A 12,202-nucleotide genomic window follows, 5' to 3' on the forward strand; every position below is an offset into this window, starting at 1 on the left:
TGGGTCTCTCCCCCAGAGGCTCCGCCCAGCCCACGGGCTGACTCCCTCCCTGCGCCCTCCTCCCCTCCTGGGAGCCCCAGAGGCGCAGGTGGGAGGGCACCGGGAGCATGCATTCCAAGTGGTCACTGTGCTCCAACATCTGTCCTGGCACGGTGGTTGCTTTTATCCGGGTGGGTCCCACATTCAAAGCGGGTTTAATAAGCATTTTTACAAAACGACTCCAGGTGAGTGCAGAGTAAGAGGCAGCAGCAGGTCCATCCTGGACTCAGAGGAGGGAGGGGCGTGAGGCTGTGGCAGCAGCAGACTGCAGGGCTGGGTGGTCACGGGTCAGCCCGTCTTCCTCCTGGGCCCCTTCCTCGTCCTTGCCGGGAGCTCCCTGCACACCTCTCGACCCACTCCTCGGTCAAGGGCCTGGGCGGGCTGGGGTCCCGTGGCTTAGGCCCATCAGGGCCCCTCTTGTGGCTGTGTTCTCAGGACACGCTTCCAGAGCCACGAAGAGGATCACTGAAGGCAAATATGCACTTCAGCCCTTTAGAGGCATGACCTCACGCGGCCGGCGCAGAGGGTTCCCGGCCCCGGACACCTGCGGCTCCTGCTGCAGTCGCAGGGCTCTGCGCGGACGCTCAGCACCTGCCGGAGTTCGTCTGCCGGTGACCCTATCCGGGAAAGGCCTGGGCGTTCCGGGTCACCGAGGACCCCCGGCGGGACGCGGGGAGGCGGGTCCACGCCAAGGACGGCAGACCGAGCTGGCCCCGCAGGCCCCTGGCACGGGCTGGCAGGAGGCCCTGAGGGAGGGTGCCCAGAGGCAGGGGCCCGAGGTCACCCAGAGCTCCCTGGAGGCGGGGGCCCCCCCGGCGAGCTCCGTGTCCCATGACGGGGAGCGTGGCTGGGTCCCTGAACAGCGGCCCCTTATCCACAGTTACTTCTCAAGTTATAGGGTCTGTTTTTAACTAGCACAGTGGTATCTTCTACACTTGGTTGTCGTCACTTTTTTTTCCCTTTTTTCCCTCTTTCTCTGTCTCTCCTTCCCTCCTTCCCTCCTTCCTTCTTGCCTCCTTCCCCCTCCCCCTACTGAACTGCCTGCCCTGCCTCCCTGGCACCTTCCACATAGGCTCTCCGTGGTCCCATCAGCACATTCACCCCAGGGACTGGCGCCGGGTTGGCAACCGTGCAGCGGGTGGTCAGCAGGGCCCACTCCTCAGCCTGGGAGGGGGGGCACGGGTGGACAGGGCAGGTGACTGACCGGATGGNCTGGCAGACAGCAAATGAGTGCTTACCATAATCATATCTGTGGATTCACTCTTTTGTGTGGGCTGCATCATTAGAAATCTTTAGTTCTTTATTATTAGCAGTAATAATGTACTCAAGACCCAACTCGCAGCGGACAGGAGCCTGGGATGCTCCATCTGCCTAGTGTGGGGCTGGCTGGAAGGGCGCTCAGGTAAGGGATGGGCCTGGCAGGTGGGCTGACACACCTGTCTATCCAGAGAAGCTGAAAGAACCTAACAGGTAGGACGCAGGTACTCAGGGGTGAGGGGAAGGGTGCTGTCACGAAACCCTAACCCACCACCGAGATTGCCAGTCTTGGAACCCTCCTTCTAGCTCACTTGAAAACACATTTTTTTCCAGAGCGCCTGGGTGGCTCGGATTAAGCATCCAACTTCGGCTCAGGTCATGATCTCCCAGTTTGTGGGTTCGAGCCCCGCGTCGGGCTCTGTACTGAGCCTGGAGCTGCTTCAGATTCTGTGTGTGTGTGTCTCTCTCTCTGCCCCTCCCCTGCTCATGCTTTGTCTCTCTCTCTCTCTCAAAAATAAACATTAAAACACATTTTTTTTCAAAATAAACTCTCCTCACATGAGATTTCAGAGAGGCTAGAAGCTGACAACAAGCTTTCCTTTTGACAAAAAACACAACACTTGTTTTCACCTAGGTAGTATTTTCTGTAACATTTAAAGAACATTTTATTTCCACAACTACAGGAAGAAAGGAAACCTAGGGCATAAAATTCTTGACTTGGTTTAGGGTCCTGTTTCTGGAATGTTCCCCCACCCCCCAAACCCAAGGCAAGGAGACAAAGGGAAGGAAGTAGCAGAATAGGATTTAAACTTTCTTCAAGAGCGCATTTAACTCTTGTTAAATGCTCTGTTTATAGCTCTCTATTATTTCCCTCCATTAAAAGAATTAGCTCAAATGACCCATATTTACTATGGGAAAAAATGGAAGCAAAAATAAATTTAGAAATCTGTAAACCTGTACCCCCTGCACTGGGTCACCACTGTCAGTATTTTACTATGTCTCCTCCTCACACCCGGAATCCCCCGGGGGAGATCATGCCACACCCCTGCCCCTGTCATGAGCGTGGAAGGTCAGCACAGGGCAGCAAGTGGCCCCGGACACAGGCACCCGCCCAGCCCCTTACTCGGTGTCACTGGCCTATGTGTGTTCCCTGTGCATTTGTCTTGACATTTTATTTTGAGATACAATTCCTATAACATAAAATTCACCATTTACACTAGTTTAAGGTGTTGAATCCAGTGGTTTTTAGCATATTAACAAGGTTGTGGGACCACCGTAACTATCTAATTCCAAAACACGTCCATCATCCCCCAAAGAAATGCACACACAGTGCCCTCTCCTCTGTCGTTAGCAAATACTGTTCTGTTTTCTGTCTCTACGGGGTGTTCTGAGTATCCATGAAAGTGGATTCATATAACACGTGGCCTTTTGTGCCTGACTTCTTTTACTTCACGTGATGTTCCCAACGTCGTAGTGGGTGTCAGCGTTTCATTTCTTTTCATGGCTGGATGATCTGTCCTGTGGCAAGTTTGCCCTGTATCCCCGGCAGACACTGGGTTGTCTCTCCTTCTCAGCTGCTGTGGACACTGGCGTCCGAGTCTCCGTGTGGACGTGTGCTCATTTCTCTCTGTTGTAACCCTAGGCATGGAATCGCCGGGTCAGGCTGTAACTCTACATTCCGAAAACACCCAAACTCTTCTCCACAACAACGTCTGTACCAGTTTATATTCCCGCCAAGCAGCACCGTCTGACGATTTCTCCACACGTTTTTATCTGTCTTTCACCTTTTCCTGTGCTTATTGGCCATTTGTATGTCTTCTTAGGAGAGAAGTACATCCAGATGCTTTGCCCACTTTCATTTGGGCTCTTTTTCTACTGATGTGAGTGTTCTTTACATATCCAGATAGAAGTCTCTGCAAAATGACTTGAAAATATCTTCCTTCTATTCTTTCTGGTGGTTCTTTTCATTTTCTTGACAGTATCATCTTTTGACACAAAAGTTTTAAATTCTGATGAAGTCCAGTTTATCTGTTTTTCTTTTGTTGTTTCTGGTGTCATATTTAGGAAACCATCACCTTATCCAAGGTCATGTTCCTGTTTGACCCCAAGGTCATTTCTAAGTAAAGTAGCTGTGGCCCTGGTTCAAAAAAAACCAGGAACACGAATACGCCCTGCACTTGGGGTCTGGTCTGTGAGCTCTTTCTGTCTGTCCCAGAGAGGAGGTCCAACCCCAAGTGCCAGGTGTGTAGAGAAGTTGTCTGAAACCAGCGTGATGTAAAAACAAACCCACTATGCAGCGTGGAAAGTTCCGAGTTAATGGATTAAGTACCAACGAGTTCAGCTGCTAGTTTCCCCAAATTCACATGAGCGTGATGTGAGCCAGGAAACGCATTGCTCTGGGTTGCTGGAAAAGACTATCTTGGAGGAGAATGCGAGACGCAGGCTGCGCCTACAAGAACCAGTCCTTGCCTGGAAGGGTGGCCCGACCCTGGCAGACACCCATCAGCAAAAGGGGGAGAAAGCACAAACCAACGTCCGTTTTTTACCATTAAAATTTCCTCAAACAACAGATCTTTCTGGAAAGCACCTCAAAGTAAAAACAGAGTTAGCTCTGAAATACCTTGCCATGGCTCTTGGACTTTCAAAGCACACGGTGAACGGTGCCGGGGCTCCTGTGTCCTTAGTCCTGGGCGGCCCCCAGCACGCTGCTGATTTCAGGCTCCCAGTTGCTGATGTGAGCACTGAGGTCAGTGACGAGTATGTCACTGAGCCTGATCTCAGTTTCATGGCTTCAGGGTACAGGAAGAAGCCCGGCCCACAGTCTAGCCCTGTCAGCCGAGGGCGAGTTAGTGATCTGCCATTCCTGAGCCAGTGCCCACATCTCCTGGGGATCCTGAGCATGAGACGCAAAGAGGCCTGCAAACACCATGCCTGCCGGAAGTTTACCACCTGAAACATCCTCCGACCCGCTGTGGCTGCTCAGCCACGTGCCGGGGCCCAGCCCCCAAGCCCGGCATCCCTGTGGTCCACGGACTGGGGGCCGACCCAGTGGGCCAGACAGCCACGCCCAGGGAACTTCCCCGAGGCCCCGAGAAGCCACGTGGGCTGAGAAGACCCCTTCCTGGAACTGAGGCCCAGACAAGAGCTTCCCTCCCCTCTCCTCCAACAACAGTTTCCTTCAGCAGAGCCGGGTAACGGGACCACCCAGCGGGGGACCTGAGGGCGCTGCTCCTCTGTGGAGGCGAAGATGTCACCGCAAACTCCCGCTGTCCTCTGCTCATTTGTTTGCTCACACACTCATTCATCTAAACAATACGCAGACGGCACACTCAACTCCATGTGCTCGGGGCAGCCTGGATCAAGTGGGTTAAATAAACAAACAGAAAGAAAATGCCTGGGTAACCCGGCCCCTCCTGATCACGGCCTGGCGCACACTTCCCCAGACCTTTTCGTGCAAAAGGAAACGTGTGTGTGCGGTCAGCTCTCCAACAGAACCGACGGGGTGTGCGCAGCACGTGTGGGGGAGCAGCTGTAGCGCAGGAATGGGCTCGGGACGTCGCGGAGCGCCAGCCAGAGAGCCGGGGGCTGCGCCGTCTGAAGGCAGAAGACGGTCGCTTCAGCTCAAGGAGGGAGAGAGCCGGGCTGGTCCGCTCTGGAGATGTCCTCCCAGACGCACCCAGAGACCATGTTTTACCAGCTACCCTGGCATCCCTCAGGCTCAAGTTGACACACAAAATTAACCATCACAGTACCGCATACAGATAATACACAAAGTAACACTTTAATCATTGTTTTGCTGCAGAATTGGAAACACATTGTTAGTAAGCTCCAGCTGCTGTAACGAAACACCGGCCGGCAGGCTGCAGGGGGAGGGGGCTTATGCCATTCCTCCCCGACCTGCTGCCCAGCAGAGGGGCTCTGGTGGGGGAGGTGGTGCTCCTCCTCTTCTGTGATGACCAGGCCCCACCCATGACCTCATTTAACCTTAATCACCTCAAGGCACTCCCACTGGGGCTAGGGCTTCACTGTACATGTGCAGTCGATGAGGCAGGGCACAGCACGTGCGCTCGGCTCACAGTCTGCCCCTCCGACCCACTGTCTCTACGTTCCAAGGGCACTCAGGAGGGAGTGTTTTACCACCTGATCCCCAAAACTGCTCTCCAGTGAACACCCATGTGTACCTGGGAGTGAGGGTGCTGAGCTGTGAGCCGACACACATGAGGTTCTCGAGCCTGCTTCCGCGAAGGCTCTGTAGACAGCATCTCTGAATCCAGTGGCCCCACTGCCCAGCAGCCCCAGCAAACTACTGTGATGTTCTCGTCAGAGGACAGTAAATCCTGACAGGCCTCCTAGAGGAGACGCTTTGGAAGGGCAGGCTTATTGTTTTACTCTGAGGGTCTGTGGGGAGGAACGGCCCAGAAGATGGAGAAGGAGAGACATGATGAAGACAGAGGTCAGGGCAGGTCAGGAGGGATGTATAGGGTCCCAGGAACACCCTCTTAAAATGGGCAGAACTCAGGTTTTACCTGGAACGCATTGGTAACAGAGAGAAGTAGGGCAAACAAAAGAGTAATGGCTGAAGGGACGGGAAAAGCAGGATGTCAGGGCAGGTGCTTGACCAGACTTGTGTGTAAGTAAGAGACATTTTTCCTAACGTCTCCACCTGGAAAAGTTCAACACAGTGAGAAGAGACCCCTGGACACACCTGACGTGCTAAGTCTGAATTTAGAAAATATAAGTGTTTTTCAGAACCAGCTATCCTACTTTTAAAGTGTCTTTCCTACTCTCATCAAAACCGAAAACAAAAAGGCCCCAAAGCCCCAGACCGCAGAGGCGGCGGCTGCTCTGGGATCTCAGCTGCACGCAGGCTTCGGCCGAGGGAAGGGCCCGTTATCGCAGCCAGGGCGGCGGGAGAAGGGAGTGGAGATAGACGTGTCTGTGGGACTGGCAGGAAAAACTGGAAGACAGAAAAATACAGGCCAACGTCGCAGGCTTCTCCCGGGGCCCACGTGCCTTGGAAGGCAGATCTCACACACGGCCGTAAGGGCTTGGCCACAAGGCAAGAGAGAGTATTGACAGCTGTCAGACACAGGCCACAGGCAAGGTACCATTTGAGTAAACAGCCCTTCGCTGGGCCCTAACAACCGCAGGAAACAAGCACAGGACAAATCAGTCCCACGAAACAGCACATCTTGCCACAGTCAGGAAATACGCACTTTTCTTTGTGTATTTGATTTTAGCAGATAGTGCAGCGCTGAGATTTGCCCTTAAAAAGCGCAGGAGCACACACGACTGACCGTGTGTGGGAGGTGGGGAGACCCAACAGGAGGGCAGATCGTGTCAACGCGTGACATTTTGTCATACAATGTAAAGTGTCACCACTGTGGGCCACGTACACAGGATCTCCTTGATCTCCAACAACTGTGACCATCTCAACGAAGCCCCACCCAGCAGAGCACACAGGGCCAGCCCAGGGATAAGGGCAGACGCTCTGCCTCTCACGCCACTCTCTGTGGTCACTGTGGCTGTGGTCTAAGGCCCCACCCGCCCCGTGGGCTGCACTCAAGGCAGGAAGACTTCTCCAGAGCCTCTGTTCTCTGGGAAACTGGTAAGCCCCCAGGCTGACCCTCATGGGTCCTGGTGGCCGGCCCTCACCCTGCCCACAACAGGCACGCCCGGGCCCCTGGGTTGTCTCTGCTCAGGGGCCGCTCCACGGGGTGGGGGTCGGGGCAGCAATTCTGGCAAGGGGGAGGACATTCAGAGTCTGAAGGAGCAATGTCCTCCACACAACTTTCTGGTCATACCCATCTGGAAAACCAAAGGCAGTCTTTATCCGTGGAACACGCATGGCAGGAAACAAAAGTCAGTCATGGAGAAGGGCTGTGGGACGATGCTGGGCCAGCTTTTCTGTGCTGCTCAAACAGGACACGGGGGATCTAAGACAAAAGGGGTGAAGGGCACTACGTCCAGGCTTCTGGGCATTCAACACGATTTCCTTAAATGTCTCTCCGTGAGCCATGCCTGTGACTGGCCCCGTCCCTCCCTAATTCCCAAGCAGCCCTAAGGGTTTATGCCACTTGCCGTTCTACTGGGAAGGAAGAACAAGGAGGGAGGAGGAAAATCCACTCTGAGCCAACTGCTCATCAAGAACGCGCAGTCAAGGGAAAGAGTCAACCATCCAATTTCCTACATTTTTGCAGAAGCCACAAAGGGGGGGCTGGTCACAAAGCCCCAGTTGGAACTCGCTATTCCTCGCCAAACCTCCCGGCACCAAGCCCACAAGCCTCTAAAGGGAAAGGGAGGGACTAGCAGCATGACCGCAGCCATATTTATCTAACTAGAGGGGACACTTCTGCTCGGTAATCGCTGGGAGCTGAAATCACTCAGGTGTGTCTCCGAGAAGCAGCGTCAGACACACGGGCGGGCCAGGGCAGGGTGAGGTCATCCCCGCTCAACGAGGCCACAAGCCTCAAACTGCAGCAACACGCCCCTGCCCACTCAGCGGTGCAGGGAAATTCCTTCCCCCGCCAGGGCCGTGTCCTGGCCCCCCAATGCCACTGCAGAGGGTGGATGGGAGTGGAGTCCCCTCCCCTGCCCCCAGAGGCCGGGCCTGTGGGGAGCCTCCCTAAATCCAGTCTCAGCTGCTGGGCCAGCCATGGCTTGGCTTCCGGGGCCATCTAGATCTGAGAGGGAAAGGCCAGCCAGCAGCTGGGAGTGGGGCCCGTGTTGGCCATGGGACGGCCAGCAGATGAGCACGGGGTGCCCCCGGGGCTTGGGGTTCGATGCTGCCCCGGCCCTGCAAGGGCTGCACAGCCGCTTCACCCCCAGGGCTGCACGTGCTCAGTGGATAAATGAACACAAGGGCCGAGACCGATGCTATGGCTCACCCTGGACATTCAGTGGCTACCCCTGAGGCCTGGTGGTCAACATGACCACGAGGAGTACGGGATAAGGTTCTGTCCCATTAGAGCAAATGACTTGGGCGACACAAATTCCAAAACGATCCTACTGATGTTTACGTCTAGGTTAGGGGTGAAGCTCTAACACAGATGCACCCGGAGTCTGGGACCCGCGGCACTGCACTGAAGGCTCCGGGTTCCCGGCACTCAGCTGATGACTCTGGGAGAGACCGACGAGACAGTGGCGGTAGGTGGGGGCCTGGGGGCAGAGCTGCGCCCACCGGCGCTCTCCCTGTGGATGGAGGCAGAAGCCTGACCAGCCTGCCCGCTGTGACTCTGGCAGGGTGAAAGTTATGCTTAAGAGGAGGGACGGTCAAGTGCTCCGGGCAAAAAGGACACGAAGGCCCGGCCTGGTGGCCCCAGAGTCAGGGCTCGGAGCCTGCTGGGCTCTGGGAGGCACAGTCCTGGACAGGCCTGCGGAGCTGCTCCTGTGCAGGGAGCTCCCGGCAGGGGATGGGGCGGGCAGCAGGCAAGGACAGGCTGTGGCTGCTAGCGCAGCACTCTGCTCGGTCCAGGGGAAGCTGGGGGGGACCCCTGCACCAGTCTGCCCTCCAACAGCCCTGGCATGGACATCAGGCCCTCATGACTGATCATGAACGTGGTCGTGAGCGAAAGACAGCCCCTGGGTGGGCCCAGGACTCGGCCTACTTATTCTTCTAAAGTTCCCCTGTGGTGCTAATCTGCAGTGTCTGGGGCATGCAAACGGCCCCTGGAAGTTTCCAGAAGGACCAGCTCATTTTTAAAACTCCTTGTCTGGGGGCGCCTGGGGGGCTCAGTCATTAAGCATTCGACTTTGGCTCAGGTTATGATCTCATGGTTTGTGAGTCTGAGCCCCGTGTCGGGCTCTGTGCTGACAGCTCAGAGCCTGGAGCTGCTTCAGATTCTGTGTGTCTCCCTCTCTCTCTGACCCTCCCCTGTTCACACTGTCTCTATCTCTCTCTCAAAAATAAATAAAACATTTTAAAACAAAACAAAACAAAACAAAACAAAGAACACCTGAGCCTGGGCCTCCATGGAAGCTCATCCCCCAGCCACCCTGGGTCCTGACCAGGGACACGGAGCCTTCTGCAGAAGTGGCCCCTCTCTTACCCCAGTGTCCTCACAAGGCATGTGGCCCCGCCCAAGGCAGGCTGGGCCGGGAGGCTGGGGGGGGAGGGCTGGGCCCTTCTCACGCTGGTGTGGCCCCTACTGGGACCTGCCTTCCACTCCTGGCCTTTGTGAGGGGGCCTGGTATTGCCCCTCCCTGTGGAACAAATGTGAGAAGCCGGCCCTGGTGAGCCACTGCAGGGTCCTCTCTGCAGGCTGGTCTGGGAAACTGAGTCTGGGGCTCCTGCCATTTGCCAGGCTCGTCACCCAAAGCATCAAGGTCCTCCTGCATCCACAGTGTGATGTTGCCTTTGACCCTGCACTGCTGCGTCCCTCTCGCCAAACGCCTGGCCACCTCAGAAGCGTCTGCTGAGCGGCTCAGACAAGTGGCAGCCCTGCCTTCCACCCCAGCCGCACGCAAGGACGGGGTGACGCGGCCAGGACAGGTGCTGCGTGTGGCTCTGGGCTCTGGAACCACCTTAGAAAACTCAGCTTCTGATAACAGACATTTTTAGTTAGTGGCTGAGGCATCCATCTTGACACATTTTGATACCTCAACTCTAAACTTATTTCTAATAATATCTGAAAATACACACTAAAAATTAATTCACACTGTAAGGTATTAATGTTTTTGGCCGCTGTGTTCTGAGAATAAACACAAACTGCATAAAGATAGCTTTCATGGGGAAAAACAGGCACTAATCCAACACTTTCCTCAATTACCCTGAAATCACCTGGGGGGTGACAAACAGCTTTAGTCTATTGTGCATTAGCTGAAGGCACCGTGTGCCAGAAAGCTGAAGCAACACGCAACACGCCAGCCAGCGGCCAGAAATCCCCTGAGCCTGCGGTCTGGCCAGTGGCCGTCGGCACAGAGGGGAGGCTCAGGGGTCCTCCCTGGAGTTGGGCCTGCATTCTGTGCCCCCCCCCTCCAAGTTCACTGTCAGAAGGAGGCATCTGCAGGGAAACTGAGGAAGAAATGAGAGCCCCAAGACCTGAGGAGTTTCCGTGAAACTAGCCACAAATGAGAACCGGGCAAAGCCGCAAACAGCAGAGCAGAAAAATATGCTCTTCTTCCCAACGGTTCTTGTAAAAACTGAGACTGAAATAACCAACACACAGACCGCCAGCACCCTGGAGGCAGCCCTCGCCGGCCCGCGGGCATGCGCCGCAGGGCGGGCTCCCCGATCCCGTAGGGCCTCCAGAGCCGCCACGAATGGTTTCATCCTTTGTCTCCGTCCCTGTGCTGTGAATAACACGGAGCCTCCGTCCTTCTACAGACATTCCTTTGGCTTCAGCTCCCCACCAGCCCCCAGGCCACAAAAGCTGAATTTAGTAAACTAGTCAGCGTGATCTTTCTATATCAAAACCAGCCTCGATGACTTTTTAAGTAGGAAAAAAGAAAAAAAAAAGCAAAAAAAAGAAAAGAGAATCCTGTAAATAAGGCTGTGACACAGAGTTAATATTCTCCAAGTCGGGAAATCCGCTCACACACCCTGGTCTGAGCTGCACACACAGCTGAAGCCACACGTACAGACACAGACCCGAACTCGAATGGCAGGGGTGCGTGTTCAGTGAACGCGCTGTAGGAAGAGCTTTGATCCCTGCTTTTATGGATCTTTTTTGTTTTTTGGTAAATATGTTAGTGCTCAGCAGCTCTCTTTTCCTTGGTCCTTTTTATTTCTCAAACAAGATGAAATGAAGAACCCTCCCCAGACGCATTTAACCCCTGACGTAAGAGAAGCAGTAGGTCTTCAACCCGGTACGAGGCACTCACCAAGAGCCCACGGCGAGCGTCACGCCGGCTGCTGAGAGGGGCTGCCTCCGCCAGGGAGGTGGGGAGGAGGACAGGGGCGTCTGGCACCAGCTGGGGGAGGACACAGGAGGCGCCCTGGTGGGAGACGACGAAGTAACAGTGACCCCCGAGGTGAGCTGCCGGGTCACACAGTGACTCCGTTTACGCTTCCGAGGAACCTCCAGACGGAATGCCCCCCTACGTCCATGCAGAAACGTGCACGCAAATTTTCACAGCAGCCAAAAGCTGAAACAACCCGAGTGTCCATCAGTGAAGGATCTACAGGCCGTGGCTCATGCACACGACAGAGTGTTGTTCACGGTTACCCTTGAGGAGCACGGTGTGGAGTAAAAGATACCAGTCACAGAACACCACGTGTTGCACGGATCCATGTACGTGAAGTGTCCAGAACAGGCAAACCCATAGAGCCGGAGAGAGGGGGAGCGGTGGCTGGGGAGAAATAGCTTCATGGGTGCAGAATTTCTCTTCAGGTGACAAAAATACTGTGAGGATGATTTTGTTCATGGTTGCACAATTTTGTGAACATTCTAAAACCCACTGAACTGCACATTTGAAATGGGTGAATTACGTGCTATATAAATTATATCTCAATACGTGATATATAAATTATATCTCAATAAAGTCCTTGTTCAAAAAACTTTATTAAAAAATAAAATGGTTCCTTCCAGCTTTGGAGGAAACAAGAAGGGCTCGTTCCCACTGGCCAACAGCACCTTTCCCTGGTGCCGCAGCCTCAGAACGCTTCCTAAAGATAAGAGTTGGGACAGATCCTAACCTTCTCCTGACTTTTAATCTATTCTCCTTCTCAAGTGGACTAAAATCACTGCTAGGGAATTAAACCACATGACCCAGGGCCTGCCTCACTTTCCTGGATACGTTCGTGTCTCATTTCCACACCTGTCCCCAGGATGAAGGACTCAGGGGAGGGGACGGGGGCTGCCATGCCCAGGCCGCACCGGGCAAGTGCTGGCTGACTGCCGGCCCCTCCCCACCCCCGCCGAGTTGCCGTGATCACAGTGATCACAGACAGCTCGTTTGTACTGCA

At 54.7% G+C, this 12,202-nt stretch overlaps 1 protein-coding gene across 1 annotated transcript in view; it reads right to left on the bottom strand.

Annotated features, from left to right (window-relative positions):
- Nucleotides 1-12,202, bottom strand: part of PARD6G (par-6 family cell polarity regulator gamma) — an 86,972-nt gene that overhangs the window by 21,488 nt on the left and 53,282 nt on the right. Inside the window, exon 5 of the mRNA XM_077752717.1 lies at nucleotides 10,505-10,540. Coding sequence (XP_077608843.1) covers nucleotides 10,505-10,540 — 36 coding nt within the window. The remainder of the gene's footprint in view (nucleotides 1-10,504; nucleotides 10,541-12,202) is intronic.

The sequence above is a fragment of the Crocuta crocuta genome, unplaced genomic scaffold (assembly GCF_008692635.1).
Source record: "Crocuta crocuta isolate KB4526 unplaced genomic scaffold, BGI_CrCroc_1.0 scaffold101, whole genome shotgun sequence".
Taxonomy (NCBI): Eukaryota; Metazoa; Chordata; class Mammalia; order Carnivora; family Hyaenidae; genus Crocuta; species Crocuta crocuta.